Genomic DNA, 26,732 nt, shown 5'->3' with positions numbered 1-26,732 from the left:
TAATGAGCAAAAACTACCTGTGCCGATCGGTTTTTGCTTACGCCGTTTATGGGCTTTCCCCGATAAAAGAAAATCGTTTTACACATTTACCTGACCCCACATGGTATCAGTTTATTAAGCATAATCGGCGTACGACCATGCATGTAAACAAACTCAATGAAAGAATGAAGAGGAGTGGCCAATCTTAAGTGTACATCCTAATGTGACAAACCTACAGCTGTATTGTTGTAACATAAAGATGGGGAAATTATTTTCGCACTGTAAAAAATGCAGCATGGAGTTAACCTCTTGAAAAGCACCCCCACTCTGGCACAAACCATGAAAAGACCTACTTTCACTAAAAAGCTGTTTTTACTAAACCATTTAGCGTATAAGCATAACTATCATTAGATGGAAGACACTTTGAGCTTCATTTTCCAGGTTTCAAAATTATTTTAAGATAAAAATTAAAAAAGTTAGAGAGGCTGAAGTACATTGTAATATTTTTTTTTGCATAACATGTTTTTTAATACTAAAAATCTTAATGATAAATATGTGTGTGAAACCTAGAAACGCAATGATGCCAAAGCCACTAGTCTAAAGAAGTTATATTTCACGTTTGAAGTCAATAGGCCCAAAAATGAGGTACTTGCAAGAGTTTTTGTAAGACTAGTGCCTTTTTTAAGTGCCAGTCAGCCCAAAATAAAAGTCTTTTGTTTACATGCATACATGTTCGTTATTATTATTATTTATTCTTATGTAAGCGTATAAAATGCCGTTTCCACACCAGGAAATAAAACGTCACACAAAGATCGTTGAATTCGTTATCTTATTGGCTCACGTTCTGTCTATCAATATTTTCCATGAAGTCATTGGAGGAACGAGCGAGTCAGATGACGTCACGATTTTTCACAGCGCTGTTTGGATATTATGTATTATACTCCCGCCTACTTTTACAAACAAGTTTGACCGCTGTTTTTGAACGCAAGTGTAATCTCATATACAAGTGTTACGACGTAAATAGTCCTCAGATTGTATATTATAATCTATTACAGGACGTGCGTGTGAAATCTGATGTAAACAATGGACAATATATCTATATTTCACGGATTATACGCATTTGTGAACAAAAATGGTCATTGGATGTACTTTATTGGAGAGTTTTTATGGGTTATTCACACATCTGAAGGAGACTGGATTCGCGATCATTATACCAACAGAAAGGTAAGGAGTCACGTTTACATTTTGCATGTTGTCATCTGGACTTTTGTAACAAAATACTATATTTATGATGCTAGAGCATCTGTACCTCAAAACAGAGACCATACACTGATGCTAAACCCATAGACCTTTTAAACGATGTATAGTAATGTTAATATTATTATTGTTTGTAGACAGTAGGCTATATATATATTGTTAGCAGCGTTAAAAAACTGACGTCTTTCCGCCCCGAGCTAGTGCGCGTCGAGAGGTTAAAACAACTTGGTTTTGCAAGTAAATTCAACCTATTATTTTAAGTTTTTACCTGCGATACGTTGACGTAACTTATAAAAACAAGTTGAAATTGTTTAACTTATTTTTTAAAGAGACAATAAGTAGGATTTTCCCCTATCTAGTGGTGAAATTGTATTTTGCATTCAAACGAATAGTGCTCTCTAGCGCCTCGCTTTTCCAAATGCGTGTTGCAACTACGGTAGCCGTTATGTACTCACTGATCTCCTTGTCCATTTCAGCTGGTTCACGTGTTCTGAATTAAATGCATCGCGGTAGGCTAGAGCTTTTTGTCCCTCTCTGCTATTATAGTTTTTCAATGTGGCGAAATGACATGGAAACCTTCTAGGACTTACCCGTTCAATGTAAATAAAGAGAAGAAATTCTAAGCTTACAAAGAAAAAGTCAGATCACTGGCAGAGGTCATTTGAAACCAATGAGGACATTTTTATAAATAAAGACATTGATTTTGACTAATAAAATACTTAAAAAAATACACATTGTCCCTTTGAGTAACATAAAAATATATGAAGAGTTTGGTTCCAAAACGCGATAAATGCCATTTAAAAAAAAATGAGTTACTGCCAAAATCAGTATTATATCAGGTCAGTAGTTAAAAGTAAATTCTTAATTTTACGCAAAATCCAATATCCGTCGTGTTATTCTGTCATCTTTTCTCCTTTTTTTCCCAAAATGTGATGAACAACACTCCTCCTTTTTTACAGAACGCAATAAATCCATTCCTGAATTTACAGCCCACCAGTCACGCAATGTAAACAAACAATGGCGGACGCGCTGAGTCCACGGAGTCCTAGTTTTCCTCATCTACTTTGTACTTCGTGATCAACAAACAAAACAAAATAATACTTTAATTGCATCGCTAAACCTGTGATGGTTTTCTGTGATGGGAAAGAAACGTAAGCCATCAACATCTAATAATTTCCCCGAGAGGCACTCGGGAGACGGGTGCTTGTTCTCCCGACAGCATCAAGCTTCTCATGCTAACACATTGACCCCAGAGGATCTTATGAAAAACTTTCCATAATTTTACTCAAAGTCAACGAAAATCGAGCAGGACCAAAAACATTTTACAGCTGATCTCTGTGAAAGACGTTAAGCGACGACGTCAAGTAACCGCAATGACAGTGATCTTAATATGACAAAGTAAGTGTTTGGTTAATAACATTAATGTTTATATTTTTAATTAGTGTGTACAACTAGTCAATTAAATGAATATAACATGGCAAAGATAAATGCACATTTATATAGGCTATTGATTCAATAGATTTATAGCATTTTGAATAAAAACTTGTCATGGATTTATTGCATTTTGTGGAAAAAATAATCCGTTTTTATAATAAATCTTTGAAAATCAACTTATGGATTTTAATTTTTTATGTTTTTATAACCTAAAGATGCTATATGAAAGTTTGTAACAGAAAATAGTTGTTTTCATCTTGTCACTTTCTTGGTATAGAAAACACGTTTTTACCAAAATTTGTCAAAATGGATTTATTGCGTTTTGGAACCAAACTCTTCATATGTTGATTTGACAAAAATGCTGAATTTTTAACAGTGTGTGGGTAATCTGTAAGTCAACAAACAACTATAACAAACTCTTTCAGTAGGCCTATGTTAAATCCTTTTTGATTAGCAATGCTTTGCACAAGGTTGTAATTTATCTTTCTCAGCCAAAGCAAGACTCTCTTGTGTTTTGTAGACCCTTGTGTATAAGGCTACGTGCAGATTTGCATCACAATGTTCTGAAGCTAAAGCTGTCTCTGACGCAAGTGGTAATTGCAGTGAGCTATTTATTTAATATATATTTTCAAAAACACCAATGAGCTCAAATGTAAAACAAATGGAGATCTTTGGCTTAAAGAAATAGTTCACCCCAAAATAAATATTCTGTCATCATTTCCTCATTGGGTACTGTCAACTGTGTGCTTTCAGTTATTTATCAAAAGATGTTCTTTTGTGTTCAACAGAATAAAGAAACTCAACATGAGGGTGAGAAAATGATGACAGAATTTTTATTTTTGGGTAAACTACCTCTTTTACTACCATCTTTTAGGCTACTTCTCATAAGAACACATAAGGATTGTCTCTTTTTCATTCACCACAGTGGGCATTTCTAAAGCGGGAAACATTTGGAAAAGTTTAGCTTTTGCATCTTCTTTCTCTGTTTGTGCAAAAAAAGTTTTTTTGTGTTTATGGTCAGGGTTAAGGACGGAGGCAATCAGCGTGAGACGGACCCCGTCATCTTGTGCACAGATGCGTCTCCGTGCAGTTTCCAAACCATACTCAAGCACAGACAAGCAGTAATGATTTCTCATCCAAAGAAAAACTGATCATATTATTTGGTTAACGATTAACCGGTCAATATGAACATTACTCTTAGGAACATATATGTATACTTTTGGATCAAATATGGTCCTATCAGATACTAGAAATATGTTTCTTAGAAGTACTAATCTGAAGTACAGATTTCAAAACAAGAAAACAGGTCATGGGAAAAGATGTGGTTTGCAACCGGTTGTCATAGTTTCATTTTTAAATAATGTGATGTTTTATTTTTTCTGGCTCTTTAACTGCACAAACAGCATACACAATGTAAGTACAACTCAGTATGCTGCTTATCATGCAATGTTTATTACCAAACAACAACTGCATTCTCAGAGTGCTGTAAAATAAACCTTTTTGTTTGCTTGTTTGGTTTATGTTGAAACAGCTTCTCTGAGAGATTAGACATGGATTTGTCAGCCATTCTGGCTGGACATTTGTTCACAGACTCGCGTTACCATCCCTATTCTCCATCGTCTCTTTCTGTCTGTCTGTCAAAGGCAAACTCGCATGAAGGGATGAATAAATAAACATGTTGCAAGCTGGCAGTACAGGAAAAGAGCGAACGAAAAGTGTTTACGGAGGAAAGCTGTATAAACATTCTGCTTAAGAAAAGACGGTAAAGTACAATGTTTATCCAAAGAGTTTTAGCTATTTTTATGAAACTGTATAAAGCACAGGCAATGCTACACATCAATGTATCAGGGTTTTAGCTCGATCCTCTTAAAAATACTTCTGTGTTTACTTCTGGGAAAATACTTTGACGGGCGTGTGAGAACTGACATTGACGAGCTGAGCTTTTCACCCAAAGTTCAATCCCTTTCAACTCTCGAGCGCCGGCTTTCAGCGTGGAAAAAAAACTAGCTGCTGGCTTATTTGAAAAACGCAGAGGTTCCATTAGAAACAATTGAAAACATGCGCGGCCGGCATAAAATCTTTAGTGTGCACGCCCCCTAACTATGAAATTTTGTCTCTTTTATCATAAATTCTTTCAATGCAGCAGGCAAGTATTTTGACAAGACGCATGATGCACATGGTTCAAATGACATAAAAAACACATATTTTGAAATGACGAGCAATACACATAACACTCCGAACATGTATTTTGAATTTGCACCCCTCGGAAGAGAAGTCATCGGCCGCCACTGCTTAAAATCAAAATTAATCATATAATACTGTTTCCTTATAGTGTGGCTATTTGTTTTATTTTTTTATTTTGAGGTAACTTTAAACTAGACAAAAATACAAGGTAAGAACATTTTTTGCCACGTAGCATCATGCATTAAAAAATATTTGTTATTTCTTTTTTATTGGTAATGGCTTCACAGGGAGGGAAACCAAAATCGAGAAGGTCTTTTACAATGAAAGTAAACAGCTTAATGAGCTTCTGCATTATTCCTCAGGATCTATTAAGCTCATGAATAATAGATTATGAAAGATGATGGCCTTCAACGGATAAGGGCAAAGTGGTCAAATCATCACATACAGACTGGTACAGATAATAATACATGCAACGCCATAACACCTGTCAAGAGCAGGTTGTATTTCACCCCTAAAGAAAATAAATTGATGGTAAATTTCTGATGCTGATTAAAAAAAATATATATAATAATAAGAATCACCTCACAGGCACAGATCTGCTTATACCCACATTAAAGTATTACATCTCCTTCATACCAAAATCTTGATAATACACTCCTCCAAATTATCCAGGATTTTCTCCATATAGTACACTGTCAAAAATAAATGCACAAAGCTGTCACTGGGGCTGTACCTTTTATAAAAGGTCCTAATATGTACCATTTGAAGTACTAATAGAGAAATATATAGAATATAGAATCTGTCACAGTCAATTAATTAAGTCTAAACTAAAGACATATCTTTTTAACAAAGCATTCATATATATTTGTCTAATAGATATACTTTTGCCACAATAGCTAGCTTGTTCGGAACAAAACATTCACGTAATTCGTCTGGGAAAATACTTATGGTGCAACAGTTTGCCTGTCTGGAACCAAGCAGATATTTAACCATGAAGCTTGCACTACATACGAACTGCCCCTATGCTAATAGGATTTTTTTTCTCTTTCCCTGAGACTAACAGACTTATTTCCTGCTGCTGTGAAGGTCATCACACAAGTGATCTACTGACCTTTCCTTGATATATATTAAATGTTTTAATTCACATAATATTTTATTAAATAGTATCTGATGTATAGTATATCCTCTATAGAATCAGCTAGGTCTGGCTCTCTCTCAAGGGTTTTTTTCTCCCTAGGACTTTTCCCACTGGGTTTTTCTAGGAGTTTTTCAACCCCTGTGGAGTCAGCTGACATTGGCTTAAATTAGAACACTCTTCTATACGTTACATCATATATTCGCTAGTACAGTTTAATCTTACCCGCTTTACTCTTATGTTGTCCACCGATTTTTCTGTTTTCTCCTGCTTATATTAAATGTAAAGCTGCTTTGAAACATTACATAATTAAGAAAAGTGCTATATATATACAATTTAATTGAATTATCAATTAAATCAATTCGCCAGCGCAACCTTATGTATTACGTAATCATGTCGAAAGGTCACATGTTATATATGTGAAATGCACACTTGCGGACCATTTTAAACAATAAATAAACAAAATATTGTGTCTATTTAAAGATACTAATTAAAAGACATTAATTAGTATGACTCCACATACAACAACACAGGAACGGTCCTTATTCTCCACACTTGTAAACACTGGAGCAGTAGTTTCACATACATCATGCGTGACCTTTCAACGTGATTAAGTAATGTGTAAGGTCACGGTTACATGGCTATTTTTTTTTTTTTTTTTTTTGGGCGAAAATGCTACCGTTTTGCTGGATAAGGCCCTTATGCCTTCGTTTAGATCATTTAGAGCCCTTTGAAGCTGCATTAAAACTGCAATATTAAACTGCATTGAAATTGTAAACTGTTGAGGTCCCGAAAGTCTATTATATGGAGAAAAATCAACATGATCTCATGGAAAGTCATGTTATGGTCACAAAAATTTTTATTCATTTATTCGTATCCACGGCACGAAATTCTGGTTTTTTTCATGTCACTTGCACAAATTTCTATAAAGTTTTTCATGTCATTTTATGTACTGTTTTCTATTTTTCCCCCTATTTTTTAATCATTGTCGCTTGAGGTTGGGATTAGATTTTGGGTTTGGATGTATTTTTATGTATAGTTTCTACATGTTTGTCTTCCGCTTTTAAAACTATTCTTGCCTGGTTAGAGTTGGGGTTTGGGATCAGGGACGATTCCAGGATGAATAATGGGGGGCACAGGGGGGGGCCAAGAACCAGTCAGGGGGGCCAATCAAAAAATTCAAATGAAAATAAATACTGGTTTAGAAAATATTAAGCATGGTTCCCAAAATCTTGTGCAATGCCACATGCTCTAATATAGATGGTATTAATTTTTTGTATTTTGCATGGATTAGACAACACAGTTCTGTTCCAGAATAGTTCACTTTAAATAAATTGTCATCATTTACTCATCCTAAAGTTATTTCAAACCTGTATGAGTTTTTCTTCTGCTGAACACAAAATAAAATATTTTGAGGAATCTTAGTAGCCAGAAAGTTGATGAACCCCATTGAAAGCCATGTTATTTTGTTCCTACATATGAAGTCAATGGAATCCATCAACTGATTTTGCTTACCCACATTCTTAACTCTTTTCTTTTTTGTGTTCAGCAGAAGAAAGAAACTCATACAGGTTTGAAACAAGTTTATATGACCATTTAAATTAAGTGAACTATTCCTTTAAGTAGGCTATCTACATTGCGTGTAGCTGGTATTAGTTAACGTTCTGACATATCAGGATTTTGGGAAAATATTACACTCTAAAAAAACAAACGGTGCTATATAGCACCAAAACTGTTGATTTGAATCGTGGCCATAGAGGAACCGTTTTTGGTGCCATGTGGCACCGGTGAAGCACCAGTGAAGCACCTGTGTAGAACCACATAGGGGCCATATAGAACCACTATAGCACCACATTTGGTTCTACATAGCACCACTTGGCTCTACACAGGTGCCTCACCGGTGCTTCACCGGTGCTACATGGCACCAAAAACGGTTCCTCCATGAGTACGAGCAAAGAACCACCTCTGGTGCTATATAGCACCGCTTGTTTTTAGAGTGAGCTACTTAAAAAATTGTTTTTCTACTCTCTCTGATCTGACTTTCATTGTTTATTATATTGTATTTTAACACAACTGAATGCTATTTTTACATATTATCTGTTCTGTTGTCAGACATAAAGAAAGAGTTTAAGCTAGTGACTAAACACGACCCAATAACACCTCATGTTTAATCCAACCAGCTGTTACTTTATACTGCTAAAATACTGATTTAAATGCGACATTGTCTGATACAATTTACATTGAAGAGCAGATACGAGGTGATTTCGGATTACCTGTGTGTCTCATGCAGGGTTCCTCTTCTCATCTGATTGTGTTTATGAGCGCTTTTAATTTTAAATGCGAGTGATAGTTTAATTGTAGATCGCGTATAGCGCAGACAATTCAGCGCAAATTAAAAAAATATCAGAGAATACTGTTACGCGTGCGCGCATACCGCACCATAGGGAGGGAGAGAGAGAGCTCGTGCACAGAGAACTGGTGTGTGTGTGGGAAAACACTAACCTTTCGTTAAGTCATGATACTCGATCAACCGTCTTCTCTGTCAGTAACATCTGTTGACTGTTAACTGTTACGTGAAAAGACAACGGAGGAACCCAGGTGGAAAACACCGCCAACTTTTAACTCCTTTACCCAGTGTCATAAGAGAGGCACTGTCGAGGTTCCGCACGCAGCAGTGAGAATGCGTGCACGCGAGAGAGAGGCGCTGCTGAGCGCTTGCAAAAGCGAACAAAGCCATTTTAAATAGTAAAATAAAATGTAAATGTAATCATGGAAAATCTATTTGATTGGTGTTGATTTGTGCCAGTGTTGAGTCTGTGGCGGGGCACCCTCCTTCTTTGCGTTCGCACGAGTCTCAAATCAAACAGTGATTGACAACTGGTCCAATGGTGCGGTGGGTGTCGTGGTGTCTCTTTTCTCCCGTTTTAAAAACGCGCAACTACTGTGCTCTCTTCGTCTTCGCGTGAGTCTCAAATCAAACAGTGATTGACAGCTCTCTGGTCCAATGGTGCGGTGGGCATTTTCAGGTTGACAGTATATCTAGCTGGCCCAATGAGATTGGAGGGGGGGCCAGTGCCACCCCACCCCCCCCCCCCCTTAGACATGCCCCTGTTTGTGATAGGATGTCTAAAAATGTAACAGAAAGTGATTCTAACCCCAACCCCAAGCGACAATGGTAAGAAAATAGGAAAAAAGTGAAAACATACATAAAATGAAAAAAGTCGTGCCAAGGACAGGAAAAAACTATTTATAGAAATTTGTTTGAGCGACACAAAAAAGACATTCCTGTCAAAGCAAGAAAAAAGGTGAATTTTGTGCCATGAACACAATAAATTAATCACATTTTTTGTGACTATAATACAACTTTCCGTAAGATGAGTCTGAGAAGAATCCTGGAATGTTTCCTCAAAAAAAACTTACATTTCTTTTTGACTGAACAAAGAAAGACATAAACATCTTGGATGACATGAGGGTGAGTAAATTATCAGATTTTTTTTATAATAAAAGTGGAGTATTCATTTAATGTCTATACTTGTGTATAATTATATACACTTAGGATGAAGGATAAGTTTGTATGGTGTTAAAAGTGCTTCATGCTGATGCGATTAACACAGCAAAGACCTCTCATGCGTTCTTGCAAATACACCTCATTAAATTATAAAATGCTATGATTATTAGGACTCCAAGCCACAGGGAAGAGAGACCTGTCAGGATCACCTATGGTTCGGCTTTGAGAACCGAGTGCCGAGCAATTAAGTGCATTGAATTTGATAAAAGCTGAATTATTAAAGCAATCTTAAAATGCACTTTTAAAATGCTTAAAATATCCCTCTAATGCCACATCTATTATTGACATACAAACACCCACACAGTATATACTGTCACATTATAATCCCGTTCAAGCCCTAATGATCTTATTTGCTATTTGCTACTGTATTTGAAAGCTGTGTTATTGTGTTTTTGCAGGAGAACTTATTTTTTTACATTGACGTTATACAAGTTCACTTAATTTAAAGTACTTCCGAACGCAATGGTATACTCAGGGAAAGACATGGATTTATCCATCTGGAACGAATTGGAAGTGGAACTTTTTTGAGTTTGCCATAAATTGTGAAAGAATTCTGTCCTTGTGAAACATTCTGCTATCATTGCTGTGACCTTTATTACGTTAACGTTAACTGGTGTTAAATTACTACATTAAATATTGGCAAGATATATAAAGGCTGCATTACACACCATAAAGCACTCCTTAAATAACTATTTATTGTAGCTATCGGTTATATTACTCCGACTAGATGACATCATCCAAAAGGGAAGGTCATTTCAGAGATGAAGCAGCGATGCGAAAAACCGTCACTTGTGCAAAAACAGATCATACTAAAACGTACAAATTAGGTCATACAAATTCATACTATTATTTATTTTTTTTTTCAAAAAATGAATTAGCTTTCACGTAAAACAGTTAATTGAGTCGCATTTTTTGTATAATAAGGTACACTGATGATGAAATGTGCACACAAGATCATGTTCATCCAAGACGAATCATTTTGGATAAAGCGTCTGCTAAATGCATTAATGTAAATGTCATACAGACATTTCAATAGAGTACATTTCGATTTCATCCGTTGAAATAACTGTACGTGCACACATACACACTTGCTCACCATGGTCTTCCTCCACATCTCCGAGCACCATAGCCGGGACCCCTATGGCCGAGGCCAAGACCCACACGCAGATATTGACCACCTTTGCCTTGTGGGGAGTCCTCATGTCCAGGGCTTTGACCGGGTGGCACACCGCTACATATCGATCCATACTCATCACGGTCAGGGTGAAAACACTGGTGAACATGTTATAGTAATCGATGGAGATGACAACCTTGCACAGGGCATTGCCGAAGGGCCAGAAACCGAGGAACACGTCGGTGCCCTGGAACGGAAGCGTAGCCAATACCAGAGCATCGGCCAGCGCCAGGTTAAAGATATAGATGTTGGTGGCTGTCTTCATCTTCGTATACCTGGGAAAGTAAAACAATAAGAGTGTGAGAATGAAAAACATAAACTAAGGAGAACGGCTAAACACGATTATTCTGTCAGATCCTGTATAAGTGAAAAAACAAATCAGTCGTGTCTGCATGAAGGCGCTCCCCGGGGTAGTGTGAAACAATGGCATTAAAATGACATTTCACGACAAATCCGCTTTGCTTCTCGGTGTTTTGTCTGTCCTTTACGTGTGTGCGTGTGTGTGTTAGGCTGCTTTCACACTATGTGAAAGAGTATGAATACAGTACATTTAGTATAATGAGGGTTTCTTTCAGACATCTGTGTGCACCATCTGTACTTTGTGAGCCATTTACATATACTTACACAGACCATATATCTCTCGCTCAATTTTGTTTTATTTTCAAATTGGCATATTGCTTTATATACAGTATTGCCAATGCATAACACATACATTTTTTTTTAAATAGTAAAAATGTACCCATAATGCTAATAAAATAATGAAATATGCAATATAAAATAAAATTAACTTCAGGGCTGTACAGGTGATGAAAAATATGACCCTGGAGACAAAAGCAGGCACTGGTCTCTGGTTCACATGTGCAGGCTGTGATGGATGCACTCTTCCTCCCTTTCTCAAGGCAATTGTGTTTTTTTCCAGGCTATTGAGGAAAATCTGAAATGAGTTTTGGGAGTTTCAAAGCCTCTTTCTTATATCCCGAAACTTATTATAGGGAAGGAGAAGTGTGTCTTTCACTACTGTCGTATATTGACCTCACATTGTCTGCCTTTTCTGTTCTCATCGAGTCTGTACTTGAAGAGGATCTGTCTGCTTTGTATCTCTGAACGAGATTAACGCTTAAACCACATACTGTAGCATTACAATATGTTTTCTTGGGTTTTTCCTTCCTTATTTAATTTGATTTACTCTGATTTGGTTTTGTTTAGCAGCATATTGGTCTGTAACAGAAGTACCTCAGGTGTTAATGGAAGAAAAAAGAGCTGCCATTTCTTCCCTAAACCAACATCAGAGGTAGATGTTGCAGAAGTTTTACTTCTTCTGTTTACTCAGACCGTTATGCAACAGAAACAGCCCGAAGCAGTATGTATTGTGGCAGAGAAGAATTAAATCAACACATCCTCCTCCAGTCGTGAGTCATGCAGGTGTTGAACCATTTTATTCATCCAACATCACAAAAACATTGTGACAAAACTAAAGGACTAACCAGAGGAGATATCAACAATAACATACAAATACTGGGGTGCGTTTCCTGAAAGCATCGTTAGCCAACTACTGTCGTAAGTTTTGTTATTACTGACAAAGTTCAACGATTTGGTGTTTCCCAAAACCATATTTCAAATGAACATTCCCAAGCTGCATCACAAACTTGTGTGGTTTGAACGACAGCTCTTAACCTGTCGTTAGAAGCATAGTTCTTTGTTATTATAATATGTAGACTTACTAGGGCTGTCAAATTTTAATTCGAATTTCGAATATTCGTCGAATGTAAAAAAAATATGCATATTCGAACGTAAAACTTTGCATTCGAATTTATCTGTGTCAGGAAGCTCACGCAACGTTATGATGACGTAACTGACGCGGATTGTTATACAGAGCGTTAGCGGCTCAGCCAACTATGCGGAGCAAGCCAGCGTTATTCATTTGAAAAATAGCAAGAAAAGACAGTGGGGATTACGAGTCGGACAGAATACGTATTAAAAGGGCTGTGTGATGCTTCTTTGGTTTTTGGAGCATCAACTGGAATTCAACCGCAAAGTGAAACTAGCTGAGATGACAGAATTAGTGTCGTCTGGTTCTAAATGCAGTTTTAAAGTTTAAAATAACTGATCAACACGAAAGTGCCATAATACAGCTGCTTGTTTAGCAACATTAAAACCATATGTGCATCTACAGAGTCCACAACGCATATGAGAGAGTTGCAATGTAGCGCCGCGGTGGCTTTATTTTTATGACTGACTGGAAACTTGACTTTCACCTGGACATTTGATATGCAAGTTTTTCATCAACATTATCTGCGTGAAATATAAACATGATGATCATCTGCCAACTCGACTGTTTCAGTACGTTTCTATTAATTACGGAGAGTCTGCTTTATTAACGGCTTCGATCTGCACGTAAGTTAAACATTTCTGTTCTGTACTTTATTACTCGCTTATATTTCTACATATTTTCAACCAAGGAACATTCAAAATATAATATAAGTTGTTGTGAATCGCGTTTAAGCTTGAGAAAATTTAAATGACTAATGATCTTTCCCACTTATTTTGGCTTAAATAAAGATTCATTCGTTTTCATACTTTATTAGAAACACGTACATTTATCTACTTATATATTATATAAAATGGCCTATATTAATATGCATTGTCTATGTATGGCATTCGTTTTGTACATTTACAGGTGCACAAATATACTGGTTAATTTTGATTTCATTAAGACACTGTTGTGTTCTGTATTAACTGAGGCTCTGTAATTTTCTTTTTAAATTTAATTAATGTACGGTACATAAAATAATTTGTAAATGTATACATGGATAGTTTCTTGACTATGTTTGTGTTAATAGCCTATACATGTGGCTGTTGAGGCATTTTGCACTTCCAGATATCTATGTGCACTTTTGTTCCTTTGCATATGAATTTAAGAAATTATCTTTAATTTATTAGTGTTTATAACATTCGTTTTAACCAAAAATATGCTGTGCATGATTTGTTTATATTATTGGGGCTTTGTGCTGCGCCCTCTTGTGGGCTTTTAGGAGTATTTTCTCCAAGATAAAGTAGCTCTTTATAATTCGAATATAATTCGAATTTTATTATTTTTCAAGGACGAATTTCGAATGTACTTGTTCAGCCATTTTGACAGCCCTATTGTGTACTAAGACCGACGGAAAATTAAAAGTTGCGATTTTCTAGGCAAATATGGCTAGGGGTTATACTCTCACTCTGGCGTAATAATCAAGGACTTTGCTGCTGTAACATGGCTGCAGGAGGCGCAATGATATTACGCACCAGCCGAAAATAGTCCCTTTGGTAACTTTCAGTAGCAGGTAGGGATGCTCACATTGACCGTTTAACCGGTAACCGAAGGTAAGAATTTATGACCGATTAACATTATCAGTTAAAATAAAAAAATATTTGTTAATACATGGTGCGTGTCGTCATGAGCCGACAGACATTTCGCCACTTTTTCTATCTTTAATTTATGAATGTCCTGTAAATGACACAAATTATTGCTGCCCTGACGGTCTGATAAAGTAATCATTTGTATGAGAAATCATTTGTATGCATGTTTGGAAGCTGCGCAAGATGGCGCGGTCCGTCTCGCGCACATCCGGACAGACGTTCTCTGATGGCCTCTGACCCTGTCAATAAACATCTCTCTTTTTGCACAAACGGAGAAAGACGACGCAAAAGCAAAACTTTCTGAAAAGCATCCTGCTTTAGAAATGACCACTGTGGTAGATGAAACGGAGACAATCTGCCCTTTTTGGATATTAATCCTCTGGACTGATCGCGTGCTTTTTAATAAGGTAATGTTGTGTGAATATCTGATAATATATGAATCCTGGTTCTGTTGTTGATCTGTCGCTGCTGTTTGCACGTTCAAATACAATTTTTTGTTTTTACTAGTTCACAGACAACCGTCGACTGTATTTTTACTCAATGACAATTTCATATTAAAATCTTATAAGTTAACGGTTAATGTTCCGTTTAGAAGCTACGGTTGTCGGTTGGGAAAATTAACTGATATGAGCATCCCTAGTAGCAGGGGACTATTTTCGGGCAGTGCGTAATATCATTGTGCCTCCTGCAGCCATGTTACGTCAGCAAAGTCCTTGATTATTACGCCAGAATCACGTGTGTTACTGCGCTGTTGCGTCTGCAGCGAAATGTATAATATTGTGCATATTAAACAGAAAAAAAGACAAGTAACAGATTAATGGATGCAAGATTTAAAGGTTGCATGCAAAATCCATTAGGCTCAAATAAATAAATAAATAAACTGAGGGGGTACGTGCCAGTTTGAATGAGCATGATGCATCTGCTGTCATATATGGTTGAAATGACAATAAAGCTGCTTGACTAGGCTTGAAGTTGACTAATGATCCCACCGATACTGTTCATAAATCAATAAGATCTGAATCACATTCTCACAGTTGCTTTTAATATTTATACCAGTAGGACAATAAATGCATACTCACAACCGGCACAACATCATAGAATGTCTCTGAACAGGTTCCCGCCCATTTTTTGGGGAAAACAAACTAGACTTTTCATAGACTTCCAAACAAAATAGCGGAACAAAGCAACGTTCGTACATAGACGACAGGTGTAAATAACTTAAGAAATCACTTAGATTAAAGCGCGAAAGATACATTAACAAATTTAATTTGGTCAATTTAAAAACATGTCCCTTTTATTCTCCCAGCGTCAAATTTGTGTAACAGCCCTATCCAGTGATTGATGGAAATATCGCCAAGCCAGTTAGTTGTATGGCTGGACGGAAAAGTGCACTTAGCACTCTAAATATAAAGACATAATATATAAATACGAAGTAACTTTCAAATACGAAGTAAAATCATTCACTGGCTTCCCTGTTGACTCGATGAGGTAAGAGTAAGATGGCCAATGGGTAGCAATGAAAGGGACATGTTTTTAAATTGACCAAATTAAATTTGTTAATGTATCTTTCGCGCTTTAAGTGATTTCTTAAGTTATTTACACCTGTCGTCTATGTACGAATGTTGCTTTTTTAAATTGACCAAATTAAATTTTCGCGCTCTATGGCAGGCAGGGTGGACATATAATTACTCGACATGTTTAATCTGAGTAATTTTTTAAGTTATTTACGCCTGTAAGCTGTGTAAGAACGTTGCTTTGTTCCGCTATTTTGTATGGAAGTCAATGGCAAGTCTAGTTTGTTTTCCCCCAAGGGGCGGAGACGAAATTTACAGTCAAGTTCCCAGATGTGCTGGTAGTCTGTATTGGCAGCAAACCTGACACAAGTAATAATAATTTTTACTGGACTTCATAGCTATAATTCTAAAGCCGTGTGTCCAGGTCAGTGAGAGCGATACAACAGATATAAACAAGTTGCTCATTAGCCTCTTCAGGTTCATTGATTGTGACAAAAAGAACCAGCAAGTGATAACAACACACTGAGAAAATTTTATTTAACAAGCAGTCATAATTTCAAGAGTGTGTTTAATTTTGATTACTGTATTAAATGGCTTTATTAATTTTCTGAGAAAAAAACAACAGATTGAATCAGTTCTAAGAAGCTTCTAACTGTGTGATGTTAAAACTGAAGCAATACTTGTTTTTCTTTCAGATTCTTTCTCTCACCTGATCAAACTATAAAGTTATGACAAAACTTACCTTATAAAATACTCAATTCTTTCCCCTGGACAACATTAAGATAATGGAAGGCAAATGGACCTTAAAGGCATCTGCTTCTCAAGTGATTCTCATGAGAAACAGAATTCAGTAATCTGACATGAGACTTAAGATTGAAGGATCTTCTGAAACTCATTCTCAGCAGGCAGTAGACAGCTTGACTCATGAATGATAGATAACTTGCTTTGTTTGCCAACAACCCAATACAAATTTAATTATGTATAATCTTTTGTGGGAAAACTCTAATGCTGAGTTTACACCAACCGCGATTCAGGCGGTCTACCGCGTGGTTTGCCGCGTGAACAATTTGGATGCATTTGCGCGTGTAGAGCGGAGTAGACGCACGGAAAAAGCAAGCATTTGACGCACGTCAGAGGCAAACTCCGCTTCTTGTGGGAGGGGCAAGTGCTATGCGGTTGTCTGTTTGCAAGATGACTTATGTTGATTGTGCATTTATCAAGAGAGTTACCAGTTTGTATTTGGTAATCTTACTGTAGGGGAAAATAAACAGCGTGGGTCTATAAACGTGACTCAAAAGTAAAGTGTGTATTACAACTTACCAGGTTGCCCGATGTCCTCACTGACACTCTTCCAAGCAAGGTCCTTTTTATTCCTGTCTCTATAAAAATAAAAACTTGTGTCGTATAGCTCCGGGTGACTGCTTATTGACAATATCAAGAGTTGGTTGAATGAGTGACTCGGGGCGGGGCTGCCACCACAGCAGCAAGCGGGCTCCTGATTGGTTAACGCGGTGCGAAATTCCGCCAAAGTTAAATTTTTTCAACTCGGGCGTTAGCCGCAAATTCGCGTGAACCGCAAAATGCACAAAAAGCACCATTCGCGCATACTGCGCACAACGCTCAATTTGCGCGAGTTTCACGCGTGAATGAAGCGGAAACGCGTCTTCCGTGCTGCACGCCTCTTCCGTGCCGTGGGACGTCCTGACGCGCGTCAACGCGTCTTCACTTTGACTTAACATTGAAATCACTTGCGACATCACGCCTCTACCGTGGTTGGTGTAAACGCAGCATTACACAAATGTCTGCTTGAAATATTTAAAAAGTATATTTTTTGTCACAATAGCAAAAGCAAAAAAGTGCATCTGATATTTTTCTTGTAAATGAGCATATTTATCAGTTTAGGTTCAATAATTTCATTTTAATGTAAGTAAAAAGGTTATTAGTCAGTAATCAAAATGCCTTATTTTCACAAATATCACTTTAGTTATTTAAGTGGTATTTAACAAATTTGTCTTTCGCTGCAAAACCCTGCATGCAAGTGTAATCCACATCTTTCGACAGGACATAGTAAACAGCTGCAAAATCACTAAAGATGCAACTAAAAACATGGCAAACGATGAATTCAGTCAGAATTCAAAAGTAAAAATGAAGAAACTGAACCACACACTAGGGGGCGCTGTGATGCATGCCGCTGCCACATTTGGGTTGTATTCAGGACCAAGTACTCACAAAGGGCCCAAGTTTAAATGTGAGCCATTTGGCATTCTTCTTCCATGTACTTTAAGGACTCATATGGCGCTTTTCCATTGCATAGTACCCCACGGTTTGGTTTGGGTCGGGTCAGCTTACTTTTGGGAGCTTTTCCATTGGGTGCAGTACGTAGTACCCAATATTTTTTTTAGTACCACCTCGGTTGGGGTTCCAAGCGATATACGGACTACCGGCACATCCGGGAACTTGACTGTAAATTTCGTCACCGCCCCTTTTCGGGGGTTAAAAAAGCAGCGCCTCCATTGGCTTCCATTCAAGGTGGCGGAACGGGGCAGCGTTTGTGCACGGCCGGCAGGCGTGAATGACTTGTGAAATCGCTCAGATTAAACATGTCGAGTGTTTGTCTGTCCATCCTGCCTGCCGTGGAGCGCGAGGGATGCATTGACACATTTAATTTGGTGAATATGGAAGCATGTCCCTTTCATTCTCACAGCGTCAAATTTGTGTAACAACGCCATCCAGTGATTGCTGGATATTTCGCTAAGCCAGTTAGTTGTATGGCTGGACGGAAAAGTGCACTCATTACTCTAAATATAAAGACATAATAAATAAATACGAAGTAACTTTCAAATACGAGGTAAAATCATTCACTTGCTTCCCTGTTGACTTGATGAGGTACGTGTTTAATGTCCGGGTAAGACACCTCTGGCCAATAGGGAGCGTTGTTACACAAATTTGATGCTGGGAGAGTGAGGGAGACATGTTTTTGTATTGACCGGGTTGGATGTGTTGATGTGTCTTTCGCGCTCTGTGGCCGGCGGGGTGGACGGATGGTTACTCGACGTGTTTGGTCTGAGTGATTTCGTGGGTTGTTTGCGCCTGCCGGCTGTGTACGAGGGTTGCTTTGTTCCGCTGTTTTGAATGGAAGTCAATGGAACGTCTAGTGCGATTTCCCCCAAAAGTGGGCGTGAACCTGTTCAGAGACATTCTATGACGTTGCGCCGGTTGTGCGTATGAGCTGATACTAAACGTGACGTGAAAACACTGTAGATCACTGATTGGTCTAAGAGAATTGCCCCTACCAGCCTCATCGCTATAATGTCAAGATTAGCTTTACCTTAGTGCTAGCATGCGCTGACTCGAGAAAACATGTTATCATCTGTGTTCTGCTATAAGTTCCCAAACTCCCTTATAGCGATGATAAACATCCACAGGTTGAGAACCAGGAAAACCATACCAGTTTTTTTCCAGACATGCAGTTTGTAGCGGCACATTCGCAACGCACGTGCGCATTATATGTGTATATGCAACTTAAATGAGGCTCAGCGGAGGGCGCCGACTGACGACGGCATGGGTTTTTGCACAGAAACTGTCATGTAATTCAGAGGTAGTGATAAATACGATGTGCAAACATCTTTGTGGTGATCAATTGATTTGATTGAATTGATTTTGTGGCCGACTGAGAAATAAATGAATGTATGGGGATGCAAATATAACCACATGACTATAATCCCTCCCACTCTGGAGTGTTACTAAACTCGATAGAAAAGCTAACCAAGCCAAAGTGAGGTGAGGTGAGCAGACCCAACCTGACCCAAACCGTGGGGTACTATGCAATGGAAAAGCGCCATTAGATTAATGGATTCTGCCAACAAAACAGTATTTCTAAATAGCCTGAGGCCAGAATTAAGCGGATTTGAAGTATTTGATGAACGTATAATTTTTGATCGAGGTGACGTCCAAACACCCAAATATTTATAAATGAAAATCATGGAAACTTTCGCATACGACTGTATACCACCAAAGAAACAAACATTCTCAGACTGTGCCCAGATTTCTTGTATATTTCTTACTGCCAACAATTGTCTCTCATCGTATTTATTTTATGGGTTTCAAGAGAAATATCTTAAATAACAAAGTTGATACAGTTTAACTCTGAGAACTCAATACTATCTTCTGGGCTTTGAAAGCTCATTTTATCAATTCAAACTGATGAGCAAGCAAGGTAACTGCTACAGTTTGTATTGAAAATCTGAGTATGTGAAAACTCAGAGAGAACCCAAACAGCAATAAGGCAAATTTTTTGTGGACAGCATTTTAGCAAGCTATATGTTGTTATATTAAAAAAGGCCTCCAGAACATAAGGGTTAAGCTAGTAAAAGTTGCAGGCAGAATGAGATTTTTAAGGTTGGTCACCAGCTGAGCTATTTTTACATTTCATTTCCCCGCATAGCTTGCTCTGTCAAATTGACATGAGACAATGAAATATTGCACAGCGGCCTGGTTATAGCAAAACATGAAGTGGGATGAGTAAAATCAAACCTCACTGGACGAAGAGGGTTTACTTTAAAATATGAAGACTGAAGCTCTGGTTTGGATAGAGGAAGGGACTCGGGAGAGTTGTGGTTGATCTTTGACAGCACTTTGACTTTTTATAACCAGCCTGAGATCAGACAACGCTGAAACTAGACCCTGATCCTCTTGGAGCATTGAGAGGAGTGGAGGAATGGAAATATAATGAAGGGATGGAGGTTGCAGTATCAGGACATTCAGGACTGAAGAGCTGGCAATGCTGCAATGAGAATGCAACCGGTGGGAATACATTCATACACCCCCCATCTCTCTCTCTCTCTCTCTTGCTCTCTCTCATCTTGTCTCATTTACACAATTTTGGCTCGAATGTCTATAGCATTTTTAACAGGCTGCATTCAGTATCAGCTGGTGCTATAATAGGAAGACTGGTAATAGGGTAATGAGGGACTATGAAACAAGAATGCGCATGCAAGTTCTTAGTCAGTTAAAACTAAAATTAGTACAGAATGCACCATTCACTAAAGTATTGGACAAAATCTTGAACTTAATGTAGCAGAGACAGTATCGATCTTTTTCTCTTGACATATCAAAAGCAAATACATCATATTGATTTTCAAGACGGCATCTTATACGTCTTTCACAGAGATTGTGTGACAAATGAACAGAATAAATGAATGCAACGAGTGCAATATGCATGAAGCACAGAGCAAAAACATTCAACATTTGTGAAATAACTTGCTGAATAGACAGAATCATTGCATTTGATGAAAAACTTGGAGACAGAATTGTGACTATAAATATACTTGTCCTCAATGGTAGAAAGAGAGACACAACTGTACCAATATTTTTTCCATTGTGATTCAATTCTAATACTGGTCTGTGATACAGTCTTTCCATAGATTATATATCCAAAAAATGCAATGATCATATATCATTTGATCTGGCATGTGTATGATGATATATTTATGCTAACTGTATCATTTTTTCTGTCTTTCTGTCATTTTTCTGCCACAGAAGCCACTAGGGAAAGAGTGACGCTTGCCAGAATTTCATTTCATATTCTGCAGTGAAATATATTAAATCTTTATAATGCCAGCATTATTCAGCACAGTGTGTGACTTTGTGTCAGTTCAACAGTGTTTCTGTAGAAACTCTCACTTTGACACCTAAAAGATTCGCCGGTTTCTTCTAAGACCTTAAGAGGTAAGAGTGTTAGACATGAGAAGTTAGTGTTAGACAAACTGTGTGTGCATTATTACAAATTAGAAGAATTGTGTAATTATTTCAGGGTTCCCACACCTTAGTTAACTTTAAATTCAAGTACCTTTCAAGGACTTTCCAGGTCCAATACCCTCAAATTCAAGAACTAAATGTGGGGACACATTTCAAGTAAGAGGAAGGTTACATTGTGTTACCTTTTAAAGGGGACATTCCAGAAGACGTTTTTAAGATATTAAATAAATCTTTGATGTCCCTTGAGTACATATGTGAAGTTTTAGCTCAAAATACCATATAGGTAATTTATTGTGGCATGTTAAAATAGGCACTTTATGGGGCTGAGCAAAAATGCACAGTTTTTGTGTGTATCCCTTTAAATCCAAACGAGCTGCTCATGTGGGCGGAGTCTCAAGCGCTCCCGCTGTAGACAGAGCATCGAGGGAGATTCTCTCACGAAGTTAGTGAGCGATGTTAAGCATTATATATTTGAACATGTTTAAAAAGTCAATTATCTGTTTTATGCATACTGAATACATGTTTATCAGCAGATGGGGAACATTGTGGAATAAAAATAAAGACTTTTAGCTCTAATGCTGCTTTTAAACAGGCACAATGATTAACAGCATGTTAAAATAAATGACACTTCCACAAACACACAGAAGTATACTTTTTGACCAAACCACACGAGCACATTTAAATGATCTGTAATAAAACAACACGTTTAATGCTTAAACTTTAGAGAAATAGATCAAATGACATGTTTAAGTTTATTGTGTACACATATTGAACACATTCGCGTTTCTGTCAGTCTCTCATCTATTTTGTAACTCCTCATTCATTTGAAACTTCAGAGAAACATTAAACAACATATTTACTTATTGTTTATGATAGTGAATACGCGTTGTTCACTCACTCTGTCTCGTGCAGTGCATTAATCCTCGTGTTCATTCATATAAACTTCAGAGAAACATATTAAACAACATAACTTACTTGAAAGCGAACCGTCGCGTTGCTCTCTCTCTCGTTCGTTCGCTCACTCGCTCTCTCTGTTGCACTAAGGTAACGTTAATCCTTTAGAACGTTAATTCAATCTTTAGAAAGATTATTAAAACTACAAGTTATAAGATTGTAGGCTCCTGTTTGTGTTTGATGGAATACAAACGCGTCGTGCTGTCAGTCATTCTTTCTCTCTGTCTATCGCACTCGTGAGGCCGTTCATGGTTGGATAGCACAGTTGAAGGGGCGGTATCATTATAATAAGATCCCTTAGCTACGTCATGCGGGTAGCGAAATCCGCATGACCTATTTATTCACATGCTTGCAAAGAGAGCCTAACCAAAACAAAGTTACAGGGTTGCTATTTTTCATGTTTTCTGGGTTGGTAGAAGCACTAGGGACCTGATTATAGCACTTAAACATGGAAAAAGTCTGATTTTCATGGAATGTCCCCTTTAAGATACATTGTTTCCAGGGTTTAAATTGGGCCGGGGCCATCCGGGGCTAAGCTCCGGCACATAGGCTGAAGGTCTCGCTCTGCTCGTGCCAGTGTACCCGCTGCGCTTGTGCGTGTGTACTCGCTGCGCTGTTGCGTGTGCACTGACGCGAAGGGAATAAGGTGTTTCCATTCATTATGGGGCATACTCACCAACGCAAATTCAATGATTTGCGCGAGTAGATTACATACAAAGTCAATGCAAAGACGCAATCAGACGCGTCCCCGCACGGGGCGATGCAAATGACGCAAATTGGGCAGCGCAATTGCCGTGGAAACACGCGCTTTTCCTTTTAAACGCGTCTTCGCGCAAGTTATGCAACTCGAGCGAAAACTTCAAGAACGCGCTTTCACACAGGATCATTTGACATTGTAGAGACGAGAGAGCGAGAGCGAGAGCGAGAGAGAGAGAGAGAGAGAGAGAGAGAGAGAGCGAGAGCGAGAGAGAGAGAGAGGTAATAATGGTGCCCACGTCGAGGAAACTTAATAGAAGACTAGAAACGTGTTAAGGACTAAAGTATGTATGTCACTCATCTAATTACAGTATGTTAACTGGATAACACTGCATATAACTCATTGTATAGTTTAATACAGTGGTTCTCAAACTGCGGGCCGCGAGATGGTGCCAGGGGGGCCCCAGTTTAATGACATTTTATAAAAGAAATTAATTTATCATGAATTCTGTGCAATTAAACCTAAAAAAAATAAGACTACTAACCAACAGCACTACTTCGTATCATTTAATATGTTTTGTTTAATCAAAAGTTGAGTTTTAAAACAGTTTAAAACAGTCATAAATTTTCTTTGGGGGGGGGAAGAAATCCGCCGTACACAAGGGGGGCCACACGCAGAAAAAGTTTGAGAACCACTGGTTTAATACATTTATGTATTTTGATTACACAAATCAAACCTTACGATTGTTTTAGCTGCTGACCAGCATATGGAATCTCTATTGCTAATTTATTAGACATGTTGATGATACAGTGCTGTGTGTTGTACCTTTTCTTGTTAATTTAATCTTTTTGGGTAGCCTATCTTATGCATATAGAATTATTCAAGGAGGTTGATTCCTTTTACATCATTTAAAGTTTGATCAAATGACATGTGCAACAAAAGGATATAGGGTGTCAAACTCATAGATTTGCATAATTTAAAATTCAGACACTCTTTATAAAATATTTGTGGTCAATCTCTGGCACAGATTTAAAGTTGAAACTTATCAAATCCTATCAGAGGTCCAGAATGTCATTAAAACACACCAGTGGCTTTGCTGTCATCAGTATTAAACATGTTACCCCTTAAAGTACCCTCCCCGCAGAGCCCCCCCACATAACAAATCCCAATTTAACCCCTGATTGTTACAGTTCCCTTTCGAGGGAACTCACGCTGCATCACTGCGGTGACACTTTGGGGACGCCTCCAGGGGTAAGTGCGTCTGAATGTGAATATCAAATTCAACCAATGGTGAGGCTTAATGACAAAGACAGGGTGATACGGGAGCCAGGAAGTATATCGCTATCTGAAATATTGCCAAAGACGGCGTTACAGGGACGCAGGAAATATGGCAAGGGGGACGCAGCGTCTTATTCCCTTCTCGGGTAACAAATAGGCAAAAAAGCATTTTAGTATGAATCAATATTCGCATACAGAAGATATAAGCATTTAAAGCGAACAGTTTAGCATGTGTTATTAAAAGGCTAGAAATTTTATGATATTATCCTACACTACACAGAGAATAATACGGATTTTTTTTTTTTTTAAGAAAACTTCTGGCATAAAATAGATTCAAGCACTTTCAATGACCTGTATCTATGTATGTATATTTTTAAAAACTTCCCAGGGCCTTGAATTGTTTTCCTCAGATTCACAAACTTTCATATAAACATACAATATATCAACTTAAAGAACGGACCATCTGCTTTCTAAAAAAAAAAAAGTTTTATCCTACCTTTATGTGCTCTCTTTTTGTCACCTCTCAAATATGGGAAGGTTTCTTCAAAAATACCAAATTTTGAGCAAAAAGCTGAGACAATTGCATTTTCTGTAAAGGACTTTTGATAGAGATCAAATTCAGAGCGATGATCAAAACATACACAGAGTTTTTACTGTTTGCTCTAAGGGAATACTTCCAGGTTTTATAAGTTGTGTAAGAGTGCCACACGTTGGATAATGGCAGAAACATGGATTGCCATAAAAATTTGTCGTTGGCAGGGAAGCGTTTTCTTAATTGACGAGTTAACTAGTCAATGGTGAGGAAAGAGTTAATGGATTTCGCCAACAGATTGGTATTACAGAATTACCTGAGGCGAGGACTAAAGGAAAACACCACAGTTTTTCAATATTTTATTATGTTTTAACCTCAACTTAGACAAATTAATACATACCTATCTTGTTTTAATGCGTGCACTTTTAATCTTTGTACAGCGCTTTGTGTATGTGTTAGCATTTAGCCTAGCCCCATTCAATCCTATGGCTCCAAACAAAAGTTTTATTTTGTGCCAGCATACTTACTCGTGTAACTACTCATGTAACAAATCTTTAAAGAGGGAAAACATGAAAGTGATTGGTGGCTTCTAAATTCATCCCTGTTTGGATCCTAAGGAATAAACAGGGCTAGGCTAAATGCTAACACATTCACGAGGCCCTGTACAAATATTAAAAGTGCACACATTGAAAAAAGATATATATATATTAATTCATCTAAGTTGAGGTAAAAAAATAGAAAATGTTGAAAAACGGTGGTGATTTCCTTAAAGCAGATTGGAATTTTTTTTTATGAACGTGTAATACCAAATTTGGTTAATATCTTTATCTCATTTTTGATAAGGTGGGTTAAGTGGCTTTTGCATATGAGCTTCTAATATTAAAATTATAAAAGTGTGTGCCATTTGTGGCGTACAGATGAAATGAAGTGAAATCGACCTGTCTAGTAAGAAAACGTTGAAATTTTAATGAATCGGCAGCACTACAAATAAGCCATGTTGTGTACGTCTGTGTCAAGCATTGAGGAAGTCCAACAAAGTACAAAAACAAACAAATATGTACTATTGACATATAAAGACAACAAGGAAAAATAACTGCTAAATAATTTGTGGGAGCTAAAATAGGCAAATTGTTATTCTTTAATATTCTTTGTGTCTGTCAATGTATTATACAGTGCTTGAATAAATCAATGCACATCGACCGCTACCCTATAGGTACATCTTGAAACAACCAAGTAAAAACTATGGACACTCTGTGCTCCGGATGTGACAAAGCCAGTAGCAAGACGCAAATCATGATTCATGGTTGTAAAGTATGCAGGGTAATAAAAACAATTAAACGGCTAATAGTTCCTGAAGTAGATAAGTCATGATTCATGACACATTTTTCACTTCTCTGGTGGTCACATTGGCTGTGCAGATGCCACGGTGCCATTTAAATGTTTTAGTTATCAATGCATAACCTTCCATTTGACCGTGAAATACAATATTACTGTCTTTCAGTCTCAGCTGGCAAAAGACAGTTTGACTCATGAATAATAGATTACTTGTTTTGATTGCTGACATCAAAAACAATACATATTTCATAAAAAAGAAATTCTAAAATATTTTGATGTTTTTTAAGCAGCCACCTGTTCAATAGAAACTCCACCAAGAGCAAAAGCAGAAAAGAGGAGGGGGGCAGTCTCATTTCTCAATCGTACATTTAAGCATTGATCAAGTAGATACAGTTGGTACTTACAGTAAGGATCTTCACATGATTTTGCCCATATAGAATACAGATGACTGACCTATTCAGAACTGTAACCAGAAACTGAAATTGGTCCTTAAGCTGCAGATGGTTGGCACTGAAATTGTGTGAAATGGCTTGTA

At 37.6% G+C, this 26,732-nt stretch overlaps 1 protein-coding gene across 1 annotated transcript in view; it reads right to left on the bottom strand.

Moving 5' to 3' along the window:
• The window catches only part of oprl1 (opiate receptor-like 1), a 57,044-nt gene that overhangs the window by 7,279 nt on the left and 23,033 nt on the right, over window positions 1-26,732 (bottom strand). Inside the window, exon 3 of the mRNA XM_055188240.2 lies at window positions 10,654-11,006. Within this exon, the coding sequence (XP_055044215.1) occupies window positions 10,654-11,006 (353 nt within the window). The remainder of the gene's footprint in view (window positions 1-10,653; window positions 11,007-26,732) is intronic.

Source organism: Misgurnus anguillicaudatus, chromosome 13 (genome assembly GCF_027580225.2).
Source record: "Misgurnus anguillicaudatus chromosome 13, ASM2758022v2, whole genome shotgun sequence".
Classification (NCBI taxonomy): Eukaryota; Metazoa; Chordata; class Actinopteri; order Cypriniformes; family Cobitidae; genus Misgurnus; species Misgurnus anguillicaudatus.
The sequence above is the reverse complement of the archived record's forward strand: the minus strand, read 5'-3'. Positions and strand labels throughout refer to the sequence as shown.